This window comes from Euprymna scolopes, chromosome 29 (assembly GCF_053919585.1).
Source record: "Euprymna scolopes isolate OS-2025 chromosome 29, ASM5391958v1, whole genome shotgun sequence".
In the NCBI taxonomy this organism is placed as follows: Eukaryota; Metazoa; Mollusca; class Cephalopoda; order Sepiida; family Sepiolidae; genus Euprymna; species Euprymna scolopes.
Window position 1 is genome coordinate 6,018,813 of NC_136510.1, and position 27,991 is coordinate 6,046,803.

At 31.9% G+C, this 27,991-nt stretch overlaps 1 protein-coding gene across 1 annotated transcript; it reads right to left on the reverse strand.

The window, feature by feature from the left end:
- Positions 1 to 7,320: 7,320 nt before the first annotated feature.
- Positions 7,321 to 27,988, reverse strand: LOC145252469 (tubulin beta-4B chain). Its single transcript, XM_080111893.1, has 4 exons — positions 27,650 to 27,988; positions 9,760 to 9,868; positions 9,297 to 9,652; positions 7,321 to 8,390 (listed from the first exon to the last, which is right to left on the reverse strand). The coding sequence occupies exons 1-4, from the start codon at positions 27,704 to 27,706 to the stop codon at positions 7,578 to 7,580; spliced, it is 1,335 nt and encodes a 444-aa protein (XP_079968019.1). The 5' UTR covers positions 27,707 to 27,988; the 3' UTR covers positions 7,321 to 7,577.
- Between the last annotated feature and the right edge of the window lie 3 nt (positions 27,989 to 27,991).

Genomic DNA, 27,991 nt, shown 5'->3' on the forward strand with positions numbered 1-27,991 from the left:
TCCTCGGCCTAACGTTTACAGGGAATATGAACTGGAATAGATACATTGAGAGCATTGCCAAGGCTGCTGCAAGGAAGGTTGGCTCCCTCTACCGTGCTGGAAAACTGCTTACACCTGACAGTATCCTATACCTCTATAAGGCAACCATTCGCCCATGTATGGAGTACTGTTGTCACATCTGGGCTGGTGCATCTACTGCTTGTCTCTCGCTCCTGGACAGGGTTCAAAAGAGAGTCGCCAACCTGATAGGTCCTGAACTGTCATCTAGGCTTCAGCCTCTGTCCCATCGACAAGATGTTGCATCCCTCTGCCTGTTCTACAAATACTTCAATGGTGAATGCTCTGACGAACTGCAAACACTTGTACCTCCCCGACGTAACTACCCCCGTCAAACCCGACAAGCTACTAAGTCTCATCTCTTTACAGTAGAGATCCCTAGGTGCAAGAAAGCCTTTTACTCCAATAGTTTCTTCCCCAGAACTGCGGGTCTTTGGAACTCCCTTCCGGGATTCTGCTTTCCCAACTGCAACGATATGCAGAAGTTCAAGTGTAATGTCAACAAACATCTTTCTACTCATCTCCCTTCATAATGACTCCGCTAATTAAGTCCCTGATAGTAGCCCCCTGCTTCAAAGTGGCACTGTGCCTTGTTTGGGGTGAAAATTGAATAAAAAAAAAAAAAATTTTTTTTTTAAATTCAACTACAGATTTGAGGTTATCATCTAGTGTTTCTGCTATTTCCTTGGATATGTGTTCACTTCTTATCCCCTCGTGCCTTTTATTGAGAGTCGTGTCATCAACAAATATATCCATCTCCGAAACAACTTTATCAGGTAGGTCATTTATGAATATCAGGAATAAAGATCCAGGGATAGACCACTGAGGTATTCTCGCGTTAGTATCATATAGTTTAGACGTACGACCGTCGGGGAAAACCTGGATTTTTCTCTTACTTAAGGATTTAATTACATTATGAATTCTTCCAGTGATACAAAACCATCGTACCACATCCTGTCAAAAGCCTTAGATATATCGAGGGCTACCGCTCTACCCTCCCCTAGTTTGTCTAGTGAACAGTATATACATTAAGAGTTTCTCAACAGTTGTAACTGCTTTCCCATTCATGATCCAAAATACGCCAAGGGTGATTGCATTAATATCTTAAATCACTTGAACATTGGACAAAATTACATTTCTGGATTAAATAACTGAAAACTTAAATAGCTGAACATTTTGACCAAACCGATTAGCTATATAACATCAAATCTAGTTTTATAGAAACGACATTTTCGTTGATATATAATTGAGTCGATTTCTATCTATATCCGTAGAACGGTCTCTACCAAACTACTGTCAAGTTTGGCTCTACAGGTTTGAAACTTGATATATGGGCTATTCGGTCATGTGGAACAAATTTATTTTTTCAGCTAAAAGCCTAATGAAGAAATTGGAAACTTCGAACTTGAATGGCGTAGTTTAACGTAACGTGTATGTTGTATGCATACGTGATATACATTTTATCCGTTTGTGTTAACTTGTTCAATTTTAAAACGGATGTGTTGTTAGCTCAATGGAGAGCTAAATATTTTGGTTTCGATTTTAGCTGATGGCAGCAAGTTTTTTTGTTTTTTTTAATCATTACTATATATAGGGTAAAATATAATAATCAATAAAGAATCGTATTTTTAATAAATACAAAATCTGCATGAATTAAAATATATTTAAGTGCATTTTATGGACCAAGCAATGCTGGGTGGTCTACTAGTTAACTATAGAAACAATAACATATAAGTCCGTTGTGAGAGCATGTATGTGCCAACATAAGGATGAAAGCCGTTCCTAAATTCTTATTTTTTTATTCCGCCTGAATGGATCAGAGGAGATTACAATTGTTATGATGACTGAACTGATGCATTTATGACTCAAAAGTTTTATCTTTGTTGCAAATATTAACAGTAAGACTCAGAAAGCAACTCGTTATGGACGTGCATCAGAAGCAGAGATAAGTCATAGGATGGTATCCATGCAGAAAAAATTGAACTGATCAACATTTCTCGGCACCTGTTGAACATTTACAAAGCCGATGCAGTTGATGTCGACACGGTTAGGGGATGAGTTTGTCGATTTCAGAGTGGCGACAAAGTGCGTCTTTGAACCGAGGCATTAAAAGTGGATTGAGAATGGAGGAAAATAAATTCTGCTCGTTTTAATGGTGTCTCCAACATTTTCATTAAAAAAAAAAAAAAACATTAGATTTTATTTTTGGAATGACCCTCCATATGTAAAGTATTCCTGTGTTTAATTTTTTTGGTTGCTAGTCTACACTTATCACCATGGAAGGTGTTTGACTGTAAAACATTCACAGCAAAAACTCATCTAGCTACCACAACTGAAAAAAAAAAAAAAAAAAAAAAAGTTCTATTCTTGCTGTGGCCTTGTCATATGGAATTTCCAAGAATTTCACAACTGGAATATGTTACAAGGAACTGCTTCCCTGATGACTACAACAGTCATCTTCAAATCAAATATTTATAAACCGCTCTTATTTGTAATAAAATGTCTATTCCATTCATCAATTTTCATTATTCAATGGACAATCTATTTCATAAACTCTTATCAAGGCTGAAAGTCACATGAGGATAAATATGAACAGAATCTTGGATCATTCTTGAGATTTTTTTTTTTTTCCTCTATTAACTGAAGTATGGCTCTGGTATGTGAAGTTCTGAGATCCACCCTACCGAGGAAGGTCAACATGGCCAGCTAGTCATTGCAGGCTTGAGTTCTCTTTCTGTAGGGCATTAGCTCTTCAAATCCCACTTTCTGATTCTCGTGTCAGCTTATCCTGCCATGTGTGGGAAATTAATATCAATACACATATTTCAGTTGAGGGTAAACTAGGAAAAAGGCAGATCCAGAATTTGAAATGATTGTCAAAACAAACTTCATGCAATGTCATTCTCAAGTTTTTTTTAAAAGAAATTCATGGTGAAAATTGTTTTGTACCGCCATGGCCAACATAACTGAAATTAAAAAAAAAAAAAAAAAATCTTTTTAAGAAAACTGAAATTTTACTTTCTTGTCATTGAGTTTGAGTTGTTAATGTCAATTTCAGCTGGTTTTAGTTCAAATTTATGGCTATTATAGAAATTTACTTTCGAATCTAAATTTTGAACTTTGTTTAAAAAAAAAAAAAAAATCTCCCAAATTGAATGAAATTCATTAAGATTGCTGTTTTAGATATTCTGCTCTCCATTTGGCTGCATAGACATGATCAAGTGGATAAGAAAGCCATTCTTAACATGGATAAAATTATTTGTAGGTTTTGAATTCTTCAAACTGTTCTGTGTTATTTTCCAAACAAAGTAAGAACAATAATCTGAATAATCCAAATATAAATAATCCTCATCTCAAAATTTCAATCATAAAATCAGAAACGACCATGTCTGGCTCGTTACAATTTTGTTTGCAGAGAAGGAACAGGAATTGAAAAGGAGCAGACAATCTTAACTAGAACCTTGAACTCTTTAAGAAAACCTGTATCTATTGTTAGAAAAGTGTAATGGAATTACAGATCGTTGGAAATCATGTGTGCAAAAAAAAAAAAAAATAAATAAAAAAGTTGTGTAGAGATTACAACTGATGCAACAAAATTTGATGTGGATGGATAAAAAGCAACACCAGATGCATATAAGTCTTCCAACAGGACGTGAAGATGAACCGGATATGGTTGCTCAACAATGCCTTGACTCTTTCTTGGGTGTGATAAAGATCAAGTCCATCAAGCACACCCACAACACAGTGAGACAAAGACATATGCAATTCATTTTGTGCTTACCTTGAGATGATTCTCTCCCCCACCAGCAGTTACATTAAAAAATTTACTACCAATTACTGTTGCTAATAGATTATTGAGTCTCCGCATATAATTTTTGTCAAACTCCATTTGGATGGCAATCTAATAAGGTTGTTTATTACTTCGGTTATACTCTTTGCTGAAGTTCACATTGGATATGAGGAAATGGTGAACTCTATAATTGAGTTGCTCTGGAATAACCATTTAAGTTGCCTAATTTTTAACAGCTTTACAAAAAAAAAAAAAAAAAACCCTGAACATAAAACATCAGCTCAAAAGAACAGGCAAGATTCCAAAATAGTTCACATTTAAGCTTATTTGTTTTTTCTTCTATTAAAAAGAATCAATTTTGATTTGATTTTTCATTTGCTAAATTTACGTTTTTCATATGAGAAACCTTTAGGAGATATTTAACTCAACATTCTGGCATTCAAATTCATAATGTTATAGTTTGCAAGTTTACAGTGACACAATCTTTTCTGTGGATGACAAAGATTTTCAATATTGTTCTTAGTCACATTGATTAGGTATCCTGAAATTCATTTCATCTTGACAAACTAGTTTTCAGTTAATAATTTTCTCTGCTTGAATGTATTTGTGTTGCTAGATATTGTCCCCATGTTGTAAAAAGCAGCCAACGATTCCTTTCTTTAAATATGGCTGGTAAGAGTTGAAAATGAAATATTGTCCAGTTAAGACTTTTGTATGCACTGATCATCCATGTATTAAACATGACCTTTTGGGTCAGGGCAACTATATTTTCTTTTTGTAATATGAGCTTTCCACGCTCTAGATGTCATCCAATGTTCAGAGAGAAACAAGATATTGAGTTTTGATCATACGAGATCCTTTCAAAGGCAGGCCATATTCTTTGTTAATGAACATCATCTCTTTAAAATTTGTTAAAAATCAATTTTCTTTTTTTAGAAAAGAGATATATATATATATATATATAGATAGCTAGCTTTGGCTAATCTCATAAGATTAGGGTTAGTGCACATGTCTATGACAGGGACCCACCCAAAGTCTTGGTGACTCACTGGTCATTGCAAAATACTGCTCAACTACTTCGGCTAGCTTTGTCGTTTCAACATCATTCCAAGTTCTCTCGTCACAACAGCCTGGTCTGTGTTTTCACCATGTGTCAGGGTAGATCTGAAAACTACTTCAATTCGACAAGCAATCAACAAAAAAGTTATTTTTTTATATAAAAAAAAAAAATTCACTGAAAGTTACAAATACTCAGCTCTTCAGTGTAAATTCAGGCCCTAGAGGGAAACTCAAGTCAATGGTTGGTAAATGTGACTATCGGAATACCCTGGTCAAATCACGAAAATGTCCACATTCCAACTCAAAGACCAAACCAGAAACTCGAAAACAATGAAATTTCTTTATTGCTGCATTTTTTTAATATTCGGAAAAAAAAAAAAAAAAAATTTTTTAGCCTGTTATTTTAGTAAGAACAAATTATTTTGTTATCTGAAGCATTACATTTTCAATGCAAATAAGTCAGGTAATCTTGACTGAAATAATTCGTTCTAAAAAAAAAAAAAAAAAAAAAAAAAAAAAAAAAAAAAAAAGGGGGGGGGGGCACCTGAGATACAATGCAAATGTGTACCGGAATTAAAATAAACAGTGCAGCAAGAAATTTAGTTTCAGTTTCGGTCTTTTAAGTTTGATGGATGTACACAATCTTTTTAGCGGTGATTTCGCCAGGATATTCTGATAACCTTGCCACCTGCTTGGGTAAATGTGACTATTTTTTTGCATTTCATTACATTGAGAATCCGGTGGAGTTTAACCCTGCCTCTTATTACCAGGATTCCATTTTACAATTCTCAGGAAACCAATCCCAGCCCAGACAGTTCTTACTATTCTTAAACTCAATTACCTTTTCATCCTAATCTGTCACTCCCAACAAAAGATTCATTGCCTGCACTCTCCATCACATGGAAGGGTACATTCTTCATTTGCATAACTATCCCATCTTCAGCTAGTGTTTATTTAATGGCCGTTTATGTCAACAGAATTCATGAAAGATCTATCAATCTCCACAAATAAGTGCGTGTATTAAATTGATATCGTAACAACCTTTCCTAACAATACTCTTTCTTTTATTGTGCATCCAACGACACTGTCACAATGGTAGATGAAACTAAGTTTTTTTTCTCCCTTAAACATTTTACGATTTTTAATATTTGTATATAAAAATTTTTTTTAAATCAAGGACGTTTAAAACTTCGATTGTTAACTAAAACTCCTGGTTACCCCCCCCCCTCTTCCAAATTGACCTTCATTTAAGGCATTAATGGTTAATATGAAAAAAAAAAATGTAAATTCTACCCATGACTAGACAGCCACTACATCTAGTTCTGCTGGTCTGTCAAAGTTCCATTAGAAATGTTTTCTGGTTTTAAGATAATTTGAGAACAAAACCAGGTTATTACCGGTCAAATTTTTCATCTGAAAGTTATTGTGAAAAGTTTTGAAATTCAGATTTGCAGCAATGTAATTCTAGACAATTTCCAAGGTCATCAACATAAAACCAATGACAAAATACATCAAGTGTGACTTAAATGCCAAGACATTTAAGGAAATTCAAAGCATATAAAAAACTAAAATGTTAGTCATTTCATTTGAACTATACTTATTCTAACTTTCTATATAAAAAAGGTTAGCATCTCCTTCCAAAGTCTTAATTGAATATCTAGTTGAACTAATTAAGAAAAAGTTTTGCCAACACTTTGGATTTGGATTATTCAAGTTGAATATCCGATGATAAAAATTTAAAATAAAAAGATGAAGAAATTGTAAAAAATTTTTTTATTCAACTGAACTCTTCCGAAAAACCAAGATTCTGTCTATAAAATCTCACGTTTTTCTCCCATGAAAACAAGGAAAGTGAATCACTATATCTTTAGATTTAAAACTTTGGAGCTGAAACGATTTCTTTCCAGATTTGTTTTTTAAAAGATAACATTTGATGTTTAGAGATTGGAAGAACAGAATTTTTTGAGTGCAGATGACAAAAAGATCAGAAATTTTCTTGTAAATTTAAAATAAAACCTTTTGGGGGGGAAACAAAGGTCCAAAGAATTTTATAACCCCCCCCCCCCGATTAAAAAAATGGAATGCTTTTATTTTAGCAAAGTTTAAATAAAAAAAAATTACTTTGTAAACGTTTCAAAATTTTGAAACATTTACACTGTTGAATAGATATTAGAAATTGCACTATTGAAAATCAGCTTTTTTTCATATATAAAGTGACCAATGCTGAAGTGGGTTCTAAGTTCGGTGATGGAAACTTGTGGATTTGGAAATTGTTGAAACGTAAAATATTTTTTTTTTTTTCACGGTTAAAAAGAATTTGTAACAAGATGAGAAAACAATTTTTTTATTTATTCAAGTTTAATTATTGGTAAAAAAATAAATAAAATAAAAAATATTACAAAAACATAAAAATGTACAAGTTTCCAGTTTTATTCAATACTTTTTACATCAGTCAAGATAACTTTTGAGAACACAAGAAATCTTGGGGTGATCAGTGTTTTTTTTTGGTGGGAAGGGAAAGGAGGGGGAGGGTTAATAAAAGAAAATATGGAATGTAAAAAAATTGTTTTAAAATAAATAATTTTATGGGGACAAGAACTAAAAAAGATTGGATGGATTTGTTTTGGTGTGTTTGTAATTTTGAGCGTAAATTGTTAAAGACTTGTTTTTTTTAGACATCCTCATCACCTTCCTCCTCAAACTCGCCCTCTTCCTCGGCGGTTGCATCCTGGTATTGCTGATATTCTGACACAAGATCGTTCATGTTGGACTCTGCTTCTGTGAACTCCATCTCGTCCATTCCTTCGCCGGTGTACCAATGGAGGAAAGCTTTTCGCCTGAACATGGCCGTAAACTGTTCGGAGATGCGCTTAAACAACTCCTGGATGGCCGTGCTGTTGCCGATAAACGTGGCAGACATCTTGAGGCCACGAGGCGGGATGTCACAGACGGCTGTCTTCACGTTGTTTGGAATCCACTCTACGAAATAGCTGCTGTTCTTGTTCTGCACGTTTAACATCTGCTCATCAACCTCCTTCATTGACATTCGCCCACGGAACATCGCAGCCACTGTTAGATAGCGCCCGTGACGAGGGTCGCAGGCAGCCATCATGTTTTTGGCATCAAACATTTGTTGGGTCAGCTCGGGAACAGTGAGCGCACGATATTGTTGACTGCCACGTGACGTGAGTGGGGCGAAACCGGGCATGAAGAAGTGGAGTCGGGGGAAGGGGACCATGTTGACGGCCAATTTGCGCAAATCTGCGTTCAACTGTCCAGGAAAGCGGAGGCAAGTCGTGACACCAGACATTGTGGCAGAGACTAAATGGTTCAAATCGCCATATGTCGGAGTGGTTAATTTCAGCGTGCGAAAGCAAATATCATAAAGGGCTTCATTGTCGATACAGTAGGTTTCGTCAGTATTTTCCACCAATTGATGGACTGACAATGTGGCGTTGTATGGTTCGACTACAGTGTCTGATACCTGAAAGAAATTAGACAAAAGACATTAAGTTCAAAAATTTTTTTTAAATAGCTTTTCAATATATCATACAACTAAGCTTAAAGTATATTTTACATAGAGATTCCGTCTTTTACAAGTTTTAAAATTTGTGGAATTTTAGGATAAAAATCTAAAACGATTTTAGGGAAAATATCACCATTCATTAATGGCAAATTCATAAAATGGACCTCATGGCTTGAGATTTTTAGTCTGTGATTGTAAAGTTTTTTTTTCTTCATTAAAGGATATTATACAGTAAAAAAAAAAAAAATCTCCAATTATTTTTGTGGTGACATCAGATTTGTCATATCTTAAGATTAAAATGTTTAAACATCAATAACTGGAAATTATTTTTAATAATTGAAAACAATTGTCTTAATTAAAATTTTGCCTTTTGTCGAGTTGCAGTTTTGTTTATGAAGCCATTCAGAAATGACGTCAGGCAAATTTTAAGGTACGGATGACCAACACTATATAATGTAACTTAAAAAAAAAAAAGAATTTAAGTTTTATTTAAAGTCTTTATTTGAATTTTTGATATTTATAAGTGTTGGTATGCACAACAAAAATAGAAGTTCTATTTATTGAATTCTATTTTATGTGAGAAAAAAAAAAAACGGATGTTCCTATTCAATCACCTTTCCCACGAGGGCAGAGACAATGTAGATTTTTAATGTGGAGAAAATCCACCTCCAAAAAAGAAACTCTGGATAGAAACAAAGACTGAATAAAAGTTCTATTTTTATATTTGCTTAAAAAGCTACATTAGTGTTGTTGGTCATCCATACCATAAAATTTGATGTCACTTCTGCTGAATAGCTTTGTAAACTAAAGCCAAAATTTCATTAAAAATACAAGAATTTGAAAAAAGAAAAAGAAAATACTGACTTTTGGTGATGGAACAACTGAGAATGTGTTCATAATCCTGTCGGGATATTCCTCTCGAATTTTGCTAATCAACAGGGTTCCCATGCCGGAGCCTGTGCCTCCCCCAAGGGAATGAGTCAGCTGAAATCCTTGAAGACAGTCGCAGCTCTCAGCCTCCTTTCGAACAACGTCTAAAACAGAGTCGACAAGTTCGGCCCCTTCCGTGTAGTGACCTTTGGCCCAGTTGTTGCCAGCGCCGCTTTGTCCAAACACAAAGTTGTCTGGCCGAAAGATCTGGCCAAATGGTCCTGACCTCACAGAGTCCATTGTCCCGGGTTCAAGATCAACCAGAATCGCACGAGGCACATATTTACCACCTGATGGATGTAAAAGAACCATTAAAAATAAGTGTTTTTGAAATTCCAGTAAAAATCGAAAAAAAAAAAAAAAAAAAAAAAAAATGGATGGACGAGGATAAACGTACCTGTGGCCTCATTGAAATAAACGTTGATTCTTTCCAACTGTAAATCAGAATCGCCATGATAGGTGCCCGTCGGGTCAATACCGTGCTCATCAGAGATCACCTCCCAAAACTGGGGAGAAAAATTACAAATGGATTATAAAATAGTGCTTGTGCAGATTAGTGAGGTTTTAAATATACGTACATTACATACGATAAAAGTAAATTTGGGTTGGTTTTACAATCCAGAGATTCGAAAAAGTAGTTAAAAAAAAAAAAAAAAAAAAAAAAAAATATCGAACAAAATGTTACCAAAGGCAAAATAAGTTACTCTTCTACCTAGAAGAGTAGTTTGTTTGTTTTTACTTAATGTAAACTATTCGTTCGAAAAACACTGTCAACCGTTACGCGACCACAAGAGAGGGGAGAAGAAAAAATAATTAAAAAAAGTATTTGTTACAGACATTTTTTCTTGTGGTCGCGTATCAGTTGACAGTTTTTCGAACCGAATAAATATTTTACGTAAGTCACACTAAAAACTACCCAACTAGGTAAAAGGAGTTTGTTAATTAACATTTTCAAAAAAATATAATTGAAAAAAAAATCTTTGAAATTACAGATTTCGCATAATTTTTACATGCAAGATTTTAATTTCCTTGCTCGCAAGAATGTGAAACTTTCGGTGCAACAATTTTTATATAATCTCTAACAATTAAAAAAAATTTAAATAACAAGAACATAAAAATTTAATGATAAAAATTGCTACAAACGTTCAGAACAGGAATGTACGGATGCAGTAGCAGTGTCAGAAATTTCGTGAAAATAGTGAATAATTCCACCCCATCTTTCCAAGCTTATAACTCCTCGAAAAATGTAATTCAAGCCCTAATTTTTTTTTTCAATTAAAGGAGTAAGGACCAAGGTTTTATTTTAAAAAAAAAAAACAAAACAAAACAATGTGTTTTTTTTTTTTAAAAAAGGTTTTAAACTTCGGACTTTACAGGTAAATTTCTAAAAAACTGATTTTTTTTTTTGTTTTAAATTTGAATATATTATTTATTGACCTTTTCTCTTCAATTTGTGATATATAAACCTATTAAACATAAATTAATTATTTACTTTTTAATAGACATTTCAAAATGAGAGGCGTAAATTATTCGACCCCCTATCTTTCTAAGCTTATAACTCCTCGAAAAATGTAATTCAAGCCCTAATTTTTTTTTCAATTAAAGGAGCAAGGACCAAGGTTTCATTAAAAAAAAAAAAAAAAGACAAAAAGAAAAAATGTGTTCTTATAAAATAAGGTTTTAAACTTCGGACTTTACAGGTAAATTTCTAAAAAACTGATTTTTTTTTTGTTTTAAATTTGAATATATTATTTATTGACCTTTTCTCTTCAATTTGTGATATATAAACCTATTAAACATAAATTAATTATTTACTTTTTAATAGACATTTCAAAATGGGGGGGGCGTGAAAATGGGGGGGCGTGAAAATGGGGGGGCGTGAATTTAAAAAAAACGTTTGTCTAAAATATTATATTCGGTTTATTGGAAAGAACATAAAATTTCACATTGACCCTGAAAATATCGTAAAAATAGAATCAATAGAAAAATTTTGATAGATTTTTAAAATTTAAAAATTTAAAAATATTGAGTTTAAAAATTGAAAAATATTGAGTTCGGAAAATTCATTACTGTTTTAAAAAAAAAATAAAAATATTTTTATTACTTTTAAAACAACTGTAATAGTTTATTTTGGAAGTATAATCCATAAAGAAAATAAATAACCCACTTTTAACAGAGAAATTACGAGATTTTTATATTGTATTCGCAGTTTCGTGTTAGGGGTGTCAAAAATTCCTACAAAAATTCTGATACTGCTACGGATGCACGTCTTTTTTTTTTTTGGGGGGGGGGGGGTTGGCGACCGGTAGAATACTTGAATACTTGCTTTTTGAGGGCTAATTTAGTTATTTTTGCACAAAGCAGGTGTTTTTTTTTTGTTTTTTTTTTAAATTATTTAATTCAATATCTTAGGATATTATTTATCTTTGAAATAGACCCAGAAAACTAATATTTATCTTTTAAAGGATTTTCACAACAAATTTATTTAACTTCAAAATTTAGCTGAATTGGTTTTCATAACTTTTTCCGTGTACAAATATTTTTTCTTTCAGGAAATTAACTTTAGTCTCTTAAGTAGTCTGACCCCGCCCAAAAAATAAATTAAAAAATTACGATAAATCTGCTTTTAAAACTACATCCATCTATCCACCAATATTTGCCCGTACCTATTAACAATGGCCTCCAGATTTTGGGCAAATTTCAGAAAAATCTAATAGATCAAACGCTATGGGACAAAAAGTGTCATTTTTGGAGCATTTTTGACTTCTGTAACCCATGGGGACGCCGAATCCCAAGTATAGTTTCAGGCCTTAACACATGTACATTTGAGTTGATCACTGAAAAACCACTATAGTCAGACAATTTTTTTCTTTTTTGTTTAAATGGATGGATCAAGAGTTATGGGGTAAAACGTGTCATTAACCACTGGAGACGCAACGGGAATTTTTCGCAATTTTTTTAATAATATTGTGCACTAGATGTATCAGAATTTGATGAATTTGACACCCCTAACACAAAACTGCGAATAAAATATAAAAAAACTAGTAATATCTTTTTTTCTGTATGGAATATACTTCCAAAGTAAGCTATTTAAGTTGTAAAAAAAAAAAAAAAAAAAAGTTTACAAAGTGCCGGCGCGCGTTGATGCAGCCATTTTTTCTACGTATGAAATCAATTGAAATTTACGAATTAAATTTTTTTTCTATTTTTAAATTTAAAAAATCTATCAAAGATTTTTCTATTGGTTCGATTTTTACGATATTTTCAGGGTTAATGTGAAATTTTATGCTCTTTCCAATAAACCGAGTATATTTTAGACAAACGTTTTTTTTTTTTTTTTAAATGTCTTAAAATTTTCATTTACTCAAAGTTTTATATATCACAAATTGGAGATAAGATCAATAAATAAAATATTCTAATAAAAAAGAAAAAGAAAAGTTTTTGCAAATTTACTTGCAAAATCCAAAGTGGAAAATCTTTTTATAAAAACCACGTTGATTATTTTTTTAAGTGAAAGCTCATGTTATTGCTTAGATTTTCAAGTAAATATCGGACGCTGACGACAATTTTCTATTTTATTCAATGTTTTCTTTTAGATATTTAAAAAATTCACTCTATAAAAATAAAATATATTAATCAAAAACTCATGTATTTCATTAAGAGAATAAAATCGGTAGAGTGGGCTTTTTTTTAACGGCAAAAACTTATAAGTGAATGTTAGGAACTGCCAAAATTCACTGCAGAATTACCCCATCCTATATCTAACACGATGTAACTTCATTATAAATTAATATCAGTATAACTTTTGTACCATTTAAAATAAGGGCAAAATAAACTAATAAATCTTTTTTTTTTTTTTTTCAAACGAAAATGAAATTGCGAGACGAAAATTGTGTTTACATAATTGGCGCTTTAAAATAATGTCCCCATGTAGTACACATTCCGACCGTGAAAACATACCCGTATTTAATAAATCTAGCAAAAATCAACTAAATGGTGAATTTTTTTTTTTTTTTTTTTTTTTATACTTTCACATTTTAGAAGGAAATTACATAAAATGCAGTTTTCATGAAATATACAAAGGGAAATATTTTTTAATGTGTGCCCCCGGTCCTATTTATTTTTTCGAAATGCGAACAAAATATTTAAATCTACCGAAATTTATGAAACAAAGTAAAAAAAATTTTTAAATTTAAATACACATTGAAAAATTTACCTTGAAGTTGCAATTAAAAAATGTTTCTTAAATAGCGTTTTTTTTTTCGAATATATACTATAATCAGTTGAATTGCCAAGAAAAAGAAACTTCGTAAACATTAATTCTTAAGATTCAAATTAAAATTTCATTTTAAAATGTTCCGTTACATAGATTTTTAATTGTTTGAATTTTTTAATTAAGTTTTAATATAAACATGACTTTCTCAGCTATTTTATCGCCAGATTAAATAAAACCAATTTGAAAATATTGCACAAATATTAAGCATTTTGTAGTCCCTCATATTGTTTCTCTTACCGAACAAAATATGGAAACTCGTAAGTAACCAAATGAACATTCAGTAAAACCTTATTTCATATTTAATATACAAATGTTTATAATATTAATCGTTAAACTGTAAATCTTACAAAATTATAACGAAGATTAATTATTAATTGCAGTTTGAAGATAAAGGTTAAAAAAAAAAAAAAAAAAAAAAAAAAAAATCATTAAGTCGCTTCTGCTTTTCCAGAGTTCATATAGTTAACACAAATAAAGTAACAGAAACATGCAGTCCATTTTTCACAATCGTTTGGCAGAACCTTAGTGAATGTGTTCATTTTTTTACCCAAGGTGGTCCCAAAATACTAATTTTGGTTTACAGCACGCAATAGAAAGACATTGTGGCGCTCCGAAACCATCGGAAGATAAACGGGAAGAAAATCAGATATGTCTCCCTTTATTTGAAAGGTGAAAAACATCAGAGTTCGTTTTTTTTTTTTTTTAAATCCTCGTTTAAAAAAGTATTTTATTTAAAAAGGACATGGAATATAAGTATAAATACGGATAAATTCTTAACGATGGACAATGGAAATACCCATTGAGTAGTTTTTTTTTTATAGGTAAGTGATTTTTTGGAATTTATATATTTTTTATAATCAAAGTAAAATTTCATTGATTTTCTTTAAAGAAAACCAATTAAAAAACATTGCATAATTTGCTATTAAACCTGCTATTTTTTTAAATTTGGTCGTTGCTCCTTTAATTGAAAAAAAAAAAAAAATTATGGCTTGAATTACATTTTTCAAGTAGTTAGTTATAAGCTTCGAAAGATAGCAAGTTGAATTATTAAAGTTCTTATTACGCATTTTTAATGGTCGCTTCTGATACACCTAACTGAACATCTATTTAAAATGTCAAGAAAAGACGGTTATCTGGCAATTGTCCGGACTAACAGACGCTACTGAAAACAGATTCCTCTCCGATAAATCGGGGAACCAATTACACTAAGTACACAAAAAAAAAAAAAAAAAAAAAAAAAAAAAAAAAAAAAAGGGATTAAAGTCAAAACTATGGTTCATGTCCGTGTTCTTTGAGGTCAACGAGCGGTCATCTTATTCATCTCCCTAAAGTCTTGTTTCCTTATGAAAAGGTTATGATTCAGAAGGGAGTGATTTTATGCTAAATTTGTATACAAACTTATATCACAAGTGTAAAATATTTTTTATTTTTTACTGCCAAATTTAAACTTTAATGTAATTGTCTAAAAATTGGTAATTAAAGATCTCGACCGGAGAATACAAAGAAAAAAAAAAGGGGGGGGGGTTACTGTACACAGATTTGAAAAAGATGCCACAAACAAATATATAACAAATAAATGTTATCAAAGGTAAGATAAGTTACTTTTCTACCTAACTGGATGTTTTAGTGTTTATATTTAATGTAACATGTTTATTCAGTCCGAAAAACAGTGTATCGGAAAATTCAAAATGGCGGCCGACTGTCTCGGAGACGGTAAGTTTGGGAAAAGATGTCATAAATAAAAATGTCAAAATACCGTTAAAAACCCACCGAATATGTCAGCCTTGCCACGGTAACGTTGAGCGAGTTTCTAACAGTATTTTGTCTGTTTTTTATAACTCATTTTCACAAACTTACCGCCTTAAAGAGAGTCGGCTGCCATCTTAAATTTTCCAATACATCGGTAAACGCTGTATGTTTTTCGAGCATGTTACATTAAATATAAACACTAAAAACATATCCAGTTAGGTAGAAAAGTAACTTATCTTACCTTTGATGACATTTATTTTTTATATATTCTTTTTGTGACAACTTTTTCGAATCTATGTGTACAGTAAAACAAACCCAAAAAGAATTAAAAACCGTAATAATATTTAAATAGAGTTTTTTTTTTTTTTTGGCGCAACGGAAAACGAACCGTCCCGGTGGTGCGCGGTCAGTGCGATTAAACCTAAGTTGGCCCTCTTGCAGTTTAGATGAAACAATATCAGGAATATACGGGGACATAGTTGAAGGCATGCAAGAATGTCATTTGATTGGCCATTGAAAATGACGTAATTGTGAAAGAATTTTAGGCTGACGTACACGAGTGAGCAACCCCCCCCCCCCCCCGCCAAATACGCATCGGTCCCTATGTTCAGAACGTTCCAGAGTGTTCATTAATTTGCCGGAGATTAGTTATTTTTATTTTGAAATAAAAAATTAAAACAGTCGTGTTCTCGTCGAGTAGGTTTTTTTTAATTTATTATTGAAAAAATGAATATAAAGGCATACACTTATTGATCCACGCTAAGACATTTTAGAAAGCCATTCTTAACGTGGGATGGAAGGTGTACCTATTCTGCACTTTCACCTAACAATTTAAAACATCGCAAAACTTTAAAACTTGAAAATACTATTTAAAAGAGCACGGATCAATAAGTGCACTAGCACCAAATAAAATGTCAGTTTTTCGATATGAGAAAAAACACCGATGACATTCCGTGACAGAAGTACACGATAAAGGTTTGTTTATCGCCACAAGTGCTAATCTGGACTTGCAATTTTTCTGTTAATAATTAACTATAATCTCCGGCAAAAAAAAAAAATCCGAAAAGCACAAAGCTAAATCCAAAATAAAGGCCACACATCAAAATTATTTTTCAGATTAATGAACGCTCCCTGAAACACGCTGCGTACAGAGGGCTTCAGGCTTCACTCGCGTACGTCCGCAGAGTTTAAATTGTTTAAAATATTATTGGAAAAGTGGCGCAAAATTCCTACAAAAATTCTGATCTGCTGTAGGTAATTAATTCGACCCCCTGTCTTTCCAAGTTTATAACTACTCGCAAAATGTAATTGAACCCCTATTTTTTCCCAATTAAAAGGAGCAAGGGCCAAGTTTCATTAAAAAAATAAAAACGTAGATTTTAAACTTCGGACTTTACAGGCAAATTTTTAACAAAAAAAAAGTTTGTTTTAAATTTGAATATATTTATTGATCTTTTATCTTCAATTTTGATATTTAAAACTTTGGTGAGTAAATTATTTACTTTTTAATAGACATTTCAAAAGGGGGATTAAAAAAAACAAAAAAAACCGTTTATCTTATATATATTTATTATACTCGGTTTATTGGAAAGAGCATAAAATTTCACATTGACCCTGAAAATATCGTAATAGAATCAATAGAAAAATTGATAGATTTTTAAAGTTTAAAAATTGAAAAAATACTGAGCTTGTAATATTCAATTAATTTCATTAGTTTTTAAAATAAAAATATTTCTATTACTTTTTATACAACTTTAATAATTTATTTTGGAAGTATAATCCATAAAGAAAATAAACCCACTGTAAAAGGGAAATTAAGAGTTTTTTTTTTTTAATATTTTATTTGCAGTTTCGTGTTGGAGGTGTCAAAAATTCCTACAACTTGATACACAGCGCTTCTTGGTCAAAGCTACGCAGATTTTTCGTCACAATTTTACTTCAAAGTTTCAGAAAAATGTTTCTTTTAAATTTGTTAGAAAAAAAAAAAAAAGTGCTGTCTGTTATATCAAACGTCTCAACATAAAAAAAAAAAAAAAAAAAAAAAAAAAAAACGACTTTGGTATGGGTTCCATGTATGCTGAAAACGAATATCGCAGGAAAAATTATCGCAAAGTTTTCGAGATATACATGTTTTATGCGATGTAGTTTGAATTGGCCGCCATGGGATGCCGCTTTCATATGCCGGCCGTGATTTAAATTTCAAAATACAGGTATTTATTATCTGGAAAACTATTTGTCTGTGTTAAATTTCACTGCGGGAAACCCCATACAAGTCGCCGACTAATCGGAAAATGTTGCGGCGTCTTTAGTTGGCGTAACGGAGCACAAAGAAAGGGCGGAATATAGGGGGGAAAACCGATTTATATTTTTTAGGTTTCCGACTACTTTTTCATTGTATTTGAAAGATTAAAGATTCAAGTTAATTTATAAAATGAAAAAAAAATATTTGTACACGTGAAAAGTTAGGAAAAAATGTTTTCACCAGCTAAATTTTGAAGTTTAAATTTATTGTAAAAATCCTTTAAAAGATAAATATTAGTTTTCTGGGTCTATTTCAAAGATAATTAGTAAAGTAAAATTCTAAAATATTTAATTAAAGCTAATCGAAACGCTGTTTCAACATCATGACATTAAAAGGAAGTAGGGTGCCCCCCCCCCCCCACGTGCATCCGTACATTTCTATCCTGAACATTTGTATAATTTTTATCCTTGTTCAAGATAAAAATTATGTTACGCCGAAAGTTTTCACATTCATGCGAGCAAGGAAATTGAAATAAAAATTATGCGAAATGTAATTAAAAAATAGTTTTGCTATTATTTACGTGGGATTAAAACAATGCTTAATTCAATGGTAATATCGATAGTTCGAGAAATTAAGTTTTTTACGGACTTTAGGCCTTTTTTTTTCGTAGTTCCTGTATAAAATTTAAAATTGTTATAATTTACGATGCATTATTTTTCAAAATAAATTCATTTTTCTTTTTATTACAGAAAAACCATAACCTTAGAAAAGGTATTTTTGTTCAAACAAAAAATTTCCACTAAGATTTAACGGGTTCATTATATTCAGTAATCATTAATGTTTATACAGGGCGATCCCCCCCCCCTCCAAAAGCTAAATCGAGTTAATCTAGAACATATGCTGTAGAACGGAGGAAGAAAAAAAAAAAGGCTAAAGACTTTAGTGTTTTGAATATAATAAACTAGTTATGACCAAAGTTTCATTTCATTCGGACAAAACACTAAGAAACGGGCCTAATTAGAGTTGGGGCCAGTTTTTTCTGGGTCACCCTGTATATTTTGAGCATCGGCATTCATTTTGCACCTAATTTAATAAAATTTATAATTAAGTCATTTTAAACTCCCGTATATTCCTGATATTTATTTTAAGAGCCAACCGGTGTTAGGTGAAAATCTCATCGGCTTAAAAATGTTCCGCTCGAGATAGGGTTGTATGTTTTTGTAAAAAAAACAGTGTAAAGGTTTTGATCAAATTTTTTTTAAATATTTCAAATACAAATCGCGTGGCAGGCTCATGATAGCAAAAACAAATTTCGATCGATGCGAGAAATGTCCAAAATTTAACAGGAAAAAAAATTACTTCAGCGGCGGAGTTGTACCCCCCTCCCCCCCATGCGTAATTCCTATACTGATGGGTTTGAAATTTTCACTGGATTATTGATTATGAAAAAATATTGAAAAATCATTCCGATATTTGAAAGGGTGCTCACTTTTTAGTTACAGCGTTCTGGTAAATCAGTCACCCATTTTGTAACCAATAAAAACGCGGGTATATCAAAACCATAGAAAATAATGATATGAGCCTACTGCATTTTTAAGTCAGAAATATTTTTGTTTCTCAAAGAAAAAGATAGAATGAACATGACTTGTTTTTTATGAAAAGAGTTTAGAGTTTGTTTTTTTTAACTTTAATTTTTGGGGTTTGTATTACTGTACAGATTAGAAAAAGTTGTCAAATAACATGTCATCAAAGGCAATAAAAGTTACTTTTCTACCTAACTGGATATGTTTTTAGTGTTTTTATTTAAATGTAGCATATTTTTGTTTTTAATTTAATATAAATTCCACTAACATGCTAGAGAAATGTCCAAAACAGTTAATGTTTCATAATTTTCCATCCCGTTGTCAATTCTCGTATCGTCATACGCCTCCCGATACATTGCTTCGTCAACATGAGACCATTTCATATCTCCCGAAGACACTTTCCTATTTAATTTTTTTTTTTTTTTTTTTTTTTTTTAAATGGGTGACCGATCTACCAGAACGTAACTAAGTGAGCACCCCTTTCAAATGTTTTCATAATCTGGTTAATTTAGTGTCCCATCAACAATCCAGTGAAAAAAATTTCAAAAACCTATCAGTATAGAAATTACGCATGCGGATGATGGTTGTACAACTCCGCCACTTCAGCAACAGTTTATGAAATTCGCGTGCATTATCCTCGTTAAAGTTTTTTTTTTTTTTCAATAAAAATGTGATTCTAAAATCAAATAAAACTGGAGGAAAAAGAAAAAAGCTGAAACAGAAGAACTTATATTTTTATAACACAAAACATTCACAAAAAAAAAAAAACTTGTAAAACGTCGTGATCCGATGGTGAAACATTTTTAGGACAATGAGATTTTCACATTACACATGTTTTACTCGCACCTGGACGATTCTTCTGTTACGCCGTTTGTTTATCTTTGTCGATTATCAAATAATCGAATTTTTAAGGGTGCAAGGCTCTAGTTAATTTAAAAAATTCAAAATATAAATATACTGAAAATTTCAAACTTTTCACGGTACTTGTACAATTTAATCAAACCATTAAAAATGAAAAATATCGAAAAGTTTGAAATTGTACGTATCCGTTATGGAATGAAGTTCTCAGAAAAAAATTCCACTTAATTTCATCAAGTAGTTTTTGTTTTACAGCGAAAAAAATTTTGATACCGAGAAAAAGGTTCGATTTTTAGGAAAAGCGAGTATTAAAAGATGGGGAGGGAGTGTCGGCGTTTTAAACTTAGTTATCTCCATGGCGTTTCTAAAATTCAAACATTTTTAAAAAGTACTCGATCAAATTAAGTGGGGTTTTTTTTTTTCGGAGATCTTCAGTTTAAAACGGATATGTGTACAATAACTTCGATATTTTCATTTTTTTTTTTTTTTTTTTTAATATTAAACTACAAGTACCCTTTTCACAATTACTTCATGAAATCTGTTCATTATTCTCCCAGATTTATAATTGGCTGATGCTGCAGATTAAATATTTTTCAACTATTCATTTATGGCATCCAAGTTTTAATTAATCCGTTATAATACAGGCTGATTGTGACTTCGGAACTGAGAATTTAGACTAAAAAAAAAGAAGGTAACTCTAAGCAATTTGTTTTACTAATGTTTCGGGTTATTAAATTGAAATAAAGTATAAAGTAAACAATGACTTAAATTGTTACAATTTTTTAAAATATTACGCTTGGTACTTATGCAGAATTTGAACCAGACGTAACTAATCGTCCCTTCTACAGTATGCGGACGGACGGCGGCCATCTTTTTAGTGCGTTTTACTAAACTATCGCCAGGTGGTGCTTCTGTCAGAGGACGAGGGGTTGTTTTACTATACAGATACGAAAAGTTAAAAACAAATGGCAAGATAAGTTACTTTTCTACCTAACTGCAAATTTTTTTATAGTGTTTTTTATTCAATGAATGTTTATTCGAATTGGAAAACTTTATCGATATATTTGTAAGACAAATGGCGGCGTGCTCACCGTTGAATATGTATAGTTTGAGAAAATTAGTTCAAACTAAAAAAAAATACTATCAAATACTGTTAGAAAGTCAATGTTACCGTGACATAGAAAGCCACCGAACATGTCAGCCTAACAGTATTTTATATAGTTTTTTTTTTAAAGTTTAAACTCATTTTCCGAAACTTAACGCATAAACAGCGAACACGCCGCAATTTGTCTTTTTCAAAAATATCGATAAACAGTTTTTCGAATCGAATAAACATTTTTCATTGAATAAAAACATTAAAAAATTATCCAGTTAAGTAGAAATGTAACTTATCTTGCATTTGATAACATTTGTTATATTTGTTTGACAACTTTTTCGAATCTAATCTATGTGTATAATAAAACAACCAATTTGTGGACCCTTCCAAGTTGCTTCAATTCGAAATATTTCATTTAAATTTGAAAAAATTACTTTCCAAAATTGTTTTAAGATTATTTTCTTACGTGAACTTAAATGTATATTTGATACATTTTTATACAATGTATTTTTCTGTTCGACAAAAAAATAAAAAATCTTGTTACATTTGCCGAAGAAATTAAGAGTTATCGCCCCCTAACAATGGCCGCTGTCCGAATCTAATATGGCTGACCAGACTGGTGATCAAAAAGTCAGGCTTTCGTCAAGTATCAAAGGGTAATAACCACTATCAACAATTTCTCACACCATCTGTACCCAAATCTAAACGTAGATTCCATGAACAAAGGTCCCTTAAAACTGCACACCTGTGTAACTGCAACTGTTCCATTTTCCTGCTGACTACAATTTAATTTGTTTTCAAGTTCTACGTAAACAAATTCTTGATGAACCGTCCCCTTATGTTTTTTTTATTTTTATTTTTAATTACATTTTAACCCCAAACAAGGCACATTGCCACTTTGGTGTAGGGGGCTACTATCAGGGGAAACATCTACTGGGGTACTATGTAGGGATTAGGGCAGCGAGATGTTGGTTCACGTTGCACTTGAACTTATGCATGTCAGTAGAGTTGGGGAAGCAGTGACTTGGAATGGAATTCCAAAGTCTAGCAGTTCTGGGGAAGAAACTACTGGAGTAGAAAGATCTTTTACATCTAGGGATCTCTACAGTGTGGGGTTGGGATTTTGCAGCTTGTCGGGTTTGTCGAGGGTGTTCACGTCGTGGGGGCACAAGTGCTTGCAGTTCGTCAGAGCATTCACCATTATAATACTTGTAGAACAGGCAGAGGGATGGATGCAACGTTTCGACGATGGGACAGAGGCTGAAGCTTAGATGCCAGTTTGGGGCCTATCAGATTTGCGACTCTTTTGAACCCTGTCAAGGAGTGAGAGACTAGTAGTCGATGCACCAGCCCAAATATGACAGCAATACTCCATACATGGGCGAATGGTGGCCTTATAGAGGTACAGGATACTTTCGGGTGTTAGAAGTTTTCTAGTACGGTAGAGAGAGCCCACCTTTCTCGCAGCGGCCGTGGCAATGCCCTCGATGTAATTGTTCCAACTCATGTTTCCTGTGAACGTTAGGCCAAGGAGCTTGAGAGACGTACTCAGATAAAGAGTCGTTGACCATTGCTATAGATGGTAGAGAAGGTTTCTTGTAATTATTGAATGAAACCGGTTTTGTCTTGGCAGCATTGAACGTGACCATCCATTTTTGTCCCCATTCCACTACTGATTGGAGGTCAGGTCATCTAGTGTTTCTGCCATTACTTTAGATATATGTTCATTTGTTTTCCTGTCGTGCCTGATACAGAGTGTGGTGTCATCAGCATATATACCCATCCCAGAGGCAATTTTGTCGGGGAGGTCATTTATGAATATCAGAGGTCCAAGGATAGATCCCTGGGACACTCCCGCATTTATATCATATTGTTTAGATGTACGACCGTAATCCAATTAACCAAATTTCCAGTAATAACGATTACTACGATATTGTCTCCATTGACTACTGTACACTCAACCCCTATGCTCGAGTGGCCTCCGGGCCTTGATAAGTGGATTATTTCTTTGTAAAATAAAACAAACCCCCTGATATTTTCAGATTAACACCAACCTTAAAGTGCTGACGTCACATTTGAAGTTTTAACCACTTGTTTACGAGAGAAAATGTGCAATATTGAATTATCCAAGATAAACACCGATAATCGAAATTCACGACAAATTAAATAACGCAAAGGTTTTAAACTGATAATTGGATACTAAATTGTAATTTTTAGTCCTTATCAAGAGGCAGCACTTGTACAATCATAATCAAGATTTTGTTTCGTGACAAATTAATCGCAACCATTAAAAATAGTGTCATATAAGAGAGAATCCATGCTTGTCATTTTTAAAACGTTGGATTTTCATGAAAAACTTGTCCCATGTCTAGATTTAAGTTTGTTTTATTTATTCTTAAAAAAAAAAAAAAAAAAAAAAAAAAGGAAAACATTAAAAAAGGTAGTATCTGTTCTAGTAATACACTATTTTTATTCTCGGTCAATGGGCAATTGCGGCAATTTTTAACTCAATCCAAAGATAAAGTTATTTTTCTGGTAAAAGAAAAGTGGTGGCACTTCTGGAAATGAAACGTGCGATAATATTTTTAAAAGTCTCATCTCAATCGACCAACAGAATTCAAGCTCCAAGTCTTCATATTTAATAGCAACATTTAGGATTGTAAATTAAAATTGCCGCCGTTTACGATTTGTTTGACATAAAAGTTCAGTTCTAGTTAAAAAAATCCTTGGCAATATTTCTAGTTTTATCGTGAATCTTATAAGCTTGAAATTCACGATTGCTTTCTAAAAATAAAAAGGGGGGGGGGGGGGTTTAAATCGCACGATTAAAATCTTCAAACGTGAAAATTAAGACAAATTCTTGCCTTTGGTAATATTTGTCTATTTTACAATTCACCTTTATTTTTTAAAAATCGCCATTTTTTGTAATTGTCATCGAAAAGGATTTAAATTTTGATTTAACATTTTTGTAATAAGCAAATATTCACTTAAGCGAAATAAATATCAATTTAGTAAAATGGTAATAGTGCAGAGAGTGATCCGGACGTAAATATTTAAAAAGCCATTCTTAACATGGAGGGGAGGGTGTTTTATACCTATTCTATATTTCAATCTTACAATTGAAATTAAACTTGGAAATACGATTTAAAAAATAGCGCGGATCACTCTCTGCACTAGCACTAGTAAAATAGTTAAATTTATCATTGATATCCATTTAATGTTTTCCAATTTCAATGTAGAATTATTTGAAATTTTTACGATTTAACCAAACTTAAAATCAAAATTGAAAAAAAAAAAAAAAAAAAAATGCTGACGATTACATGCCTCGGTGGCTGGTAGGTGGCCAAGAAGTGGGTGCTCAATTTATGTTAAATTTATAGAAAAGTGACCTTCGTTCCTTGAGGGAGATGAATTTAATTCAAATATTGATTGACACCCTCACCTCAAAGAGTTACTTAGAGACAAGACGCGATGTAATATTTTATATTTAAGTTACAAAAATAGTAATTTAAATTAAGATTGAAATAAGTTAAACGAGTATAAAAAGTAATTTTCGCTAAAATAAAATGATTAATCGATCATTTGTAAACGATTTCGAACAAATTTTTAAAAACTTTTCTAAATAGGGAAAAAAAAAAAAAAAAAAAAAAAAAAAAAAAAAAAAAAAAAAAAAAAAAACCCCGGATCAGAATTAGATAAGTCGTAGTTAGTTAACCTTGAAAATCGCAAACAAAAAGTGAAGGGTTAAAGATTCTGTAATTCTAAAGTTAAAAAATGTTTTGTAAAAAACGTTGGGAAATAAATTTTCGAAATTTGTCATGTGACAAGTGAAGGTTTTGAATGCATCCGGGTATGAAAATTACATTTCTAAAAAGGAATGTAAAACTTTTACAATTTTAACACACACATATATATATATATATATATATATATATATATATATATATATATATGCGGGTTTGTATTACTGTACACATACATTCGAACAAAGTTGTCAAAAAACAATATAACAAATGAGTGCTAAAATGCACTTACTGATCCGCGCTATTTTTTTAAATCGTATTTCCAAGTTTAAAGTTTTTTTTTATTCAATTGAAAGGTTAAAGTATAGAATAGGTACAAAAACACCCTCCATATGTTAAGAATGGCTTTTTAAATAACATTTAGCACGGATCAATAAGTGCACTACTAGTACCAACAAATGGTATCAATGGCAAGATAAGTTACTTTTCTACCTAACTGGATATGTTTAGTGTTTTTATTTAATGTAACATGTTTATTCAGCTCCAAACTGTTAACCGATGTATTGGAAAATTTAAAATGGTGCCCGAGTCTTTGGCACGGTAAGTTTGGGAAAAGGAGTTAAAAATAAAAAAATAAGCAAAATACTGTTAGAAACCCACCGAATATGTCAACCTATGTCACGATAACATATTGAGAGTTTCTAACAGTATTTTGTCTAGTTTTTTTTTTATTTATAATTGCTTTCCCCAAACTTACCGTCTCAAGAGCGCCATTTTAAAATTTCCAATACATCGCTACATCGGTAAACACTTGTCTTGAGCTGAACAAACATGTTACATGAAATAAAAACACTAGAAAATTATCCAGTTAGGTAACTTATCTTGCCTTTGATAACATTTGTTATATTTTGACAACTTTTTCGAATCTATGTGCACAATACAAACCCAAAAAAAGCTTGCTACCCAACTCCCTACTTAATATGCCTCTTCTAATTATGGTCTGATCACAAATAAGTGACATGCTTTGTCGCGGTAAACATTCGACTCCAAAAATGTGTCAGGCCAAAAAGCCATTCGAGAACGAGTTAATGAAATTACGGTTTTTATACATTTGCTACCGCGCTTAAAAAAAAAAAAAAAAAAAAAAAAAAATTAATAAATCACAAAACACCTTAATGTTAAGTGTTATTTCAGCACAGTATCTCGTCTACCGAAGTGGTCAAATTACAATTCTAATCGACATTGTAAAAAATTAAAACTTTTAGGCTTTCTGTGTCGGACAAAAAAAAAAAAATTATGCTTGATTTAAGACACCATGATCTGAATCGAAAAAGAATTCAGAAGTTAAAATTTTGTTGCTTACCCACTTATGTTACCGCGCTATTTTTTCAAATCGTATTAAGTTAAATTCAAGTTTTACAGTATATTTTTATTAACTTGTACGGTTGAACACCCATGTTAAGAATGGCTTTCAAAATAACATTTCAATACGGTTAACAAATGCATCCAACCCAGCGTTTGTTATTTTAGCTTATTTTTTTTTTAAATTTTAAATTCTCAGTACACAATATCTACTCAAAAAATCCTTTAAAAAAGTTAACCGATGGGTCAATAATTGAATTTCTTCATATTAAAAATATTGGTTGAAAATGGCAACAGCAATCACGGCTGCTGCTGCAGTTTTTAAAACCTGCACGTTTTTTTTTTTTTTTTTTTTTTACGAATCTTCATCCTTTATGACGTCACTAGCAACCATCAAATCATTTATAAAATTATCCATTTTACTGGAAAAATGTTTAAAAATACATTTTTACGATTTTGCATATCTAAAATTAAAATTACTCAAGTATTGTCGAGGAACATTGGTCACCATTTTAAACGAGACGCAGAAAAAAATGGGATTGAGATGAGGCGAATTCAAGATTAGATTAAATATGTCCATTAAGACAAAATCATAGTTGGAATATAATTTAGATTAATTTTATATTTGATAAAGTGGCAGCGGCGAAGGTGGTTGCTGCTCAAAATAATGAAAGCCAAAAATGCCGCATTATGACGACATCAAATGCAGCAGTCCGACAAGATGGACATTTTTTTTTGGGGGGGGGGGAAGAGAGAAAGAGAAAGAGAGGGGGGTAGGCATTAATTAAAATTGAAGTAAAAAGGAAAACTAGTTTTCATTTTTTCGCGAGACTATATATACTATGAATATTCTGCAAAATAAAATCGGAAGTTTAAAATTAAACCGAATATATCTCGATGTCTTAAAGCAGTTTTCACATTTATGTTGCTTTTATATTTCGGCAAAAATAAAATTGAACATAAAAAAAAAATGGAAAAAAGTCAGAAACCGATAATAGATGACGAATAAATTATTCATGTTGGTGGGGGAGGGGGGTAAATTTGATAAAGAGAAAAAAAAAACGAAACTCCATTTCCTGTTCAATAAGTAATTCGATAGCGTGATTGCGGCAAGCGCCATTTAATCGAATAAGTTTTGATTTTATAGGAATACACAAATTCATATCCCCGCTTACAGCAGCGAATTCTCTCAATTTGGAATTTCAAAAAATAATTTTATCTGCAAAAGTTGAATTGTGGTCTAGAATATTTGTAGTGAAAATCAATTTCACCGCTTTGCTTTGAAACCGATTTTTTTTATTTTTTTAATGTAAAAAAATTAAAAAAAAAATTATATATAAATAGAGAATTAAAAAAAAAAAAATAAACTATAAATTACCTTTGCTCCAATTTGGTTGCCACACTGTCCAGCTTGTACGTGAACAATTTCCCTCATTTTTGTGTTCGCTTTGTGATAAGGTTGCTACGAATATTTTGTTAGATCAGATAATTTGATCTAAAAATTATGTACAAGCCTAATTAAATTACTTTCCCGACGAGTATTAATCGACGATCGTGTGCTCTTTAAATGAGTTCACTAACGCGTAGACGCCGGTATTTATACTTCAACCAATTCACGGCTGTGTTTCTTTGCTACATCCGCCAGTCACCATGACAACAGTCTTCAATGCTGTTCAGTGATTAGTCAATCATGAATGACGTCATTGAAGTCCTTAATAAA

What these genes read in the sequence shown, in the direction of transcription:
- LOC145252469 (XM_080111893.1), bottom strand. Translation starts at nt 27,706, where the DNA reads ATGAGGGAAATTGTTCACGTACAAGCTGGACAGTGTGGCAACCAAATT. An exon ending in GCAACCAAATTGGAGCAAAG is followed by an intron (nt 9,869 to 27,649) that starts GTAATTTATAGT and finishes TTTTCTCCCCAG; the next exon opens with TTTTGGGAGGTGATCTCTGA. An exon ending in TTATTTCAATGAGGCCACAG is followed by an intron (nt 9,653 to 9,759) that starts GTACGTTTATCC and finishes TACATCCATCAG; the next exon opens with GTGGTAAATATGTGCCTCGT.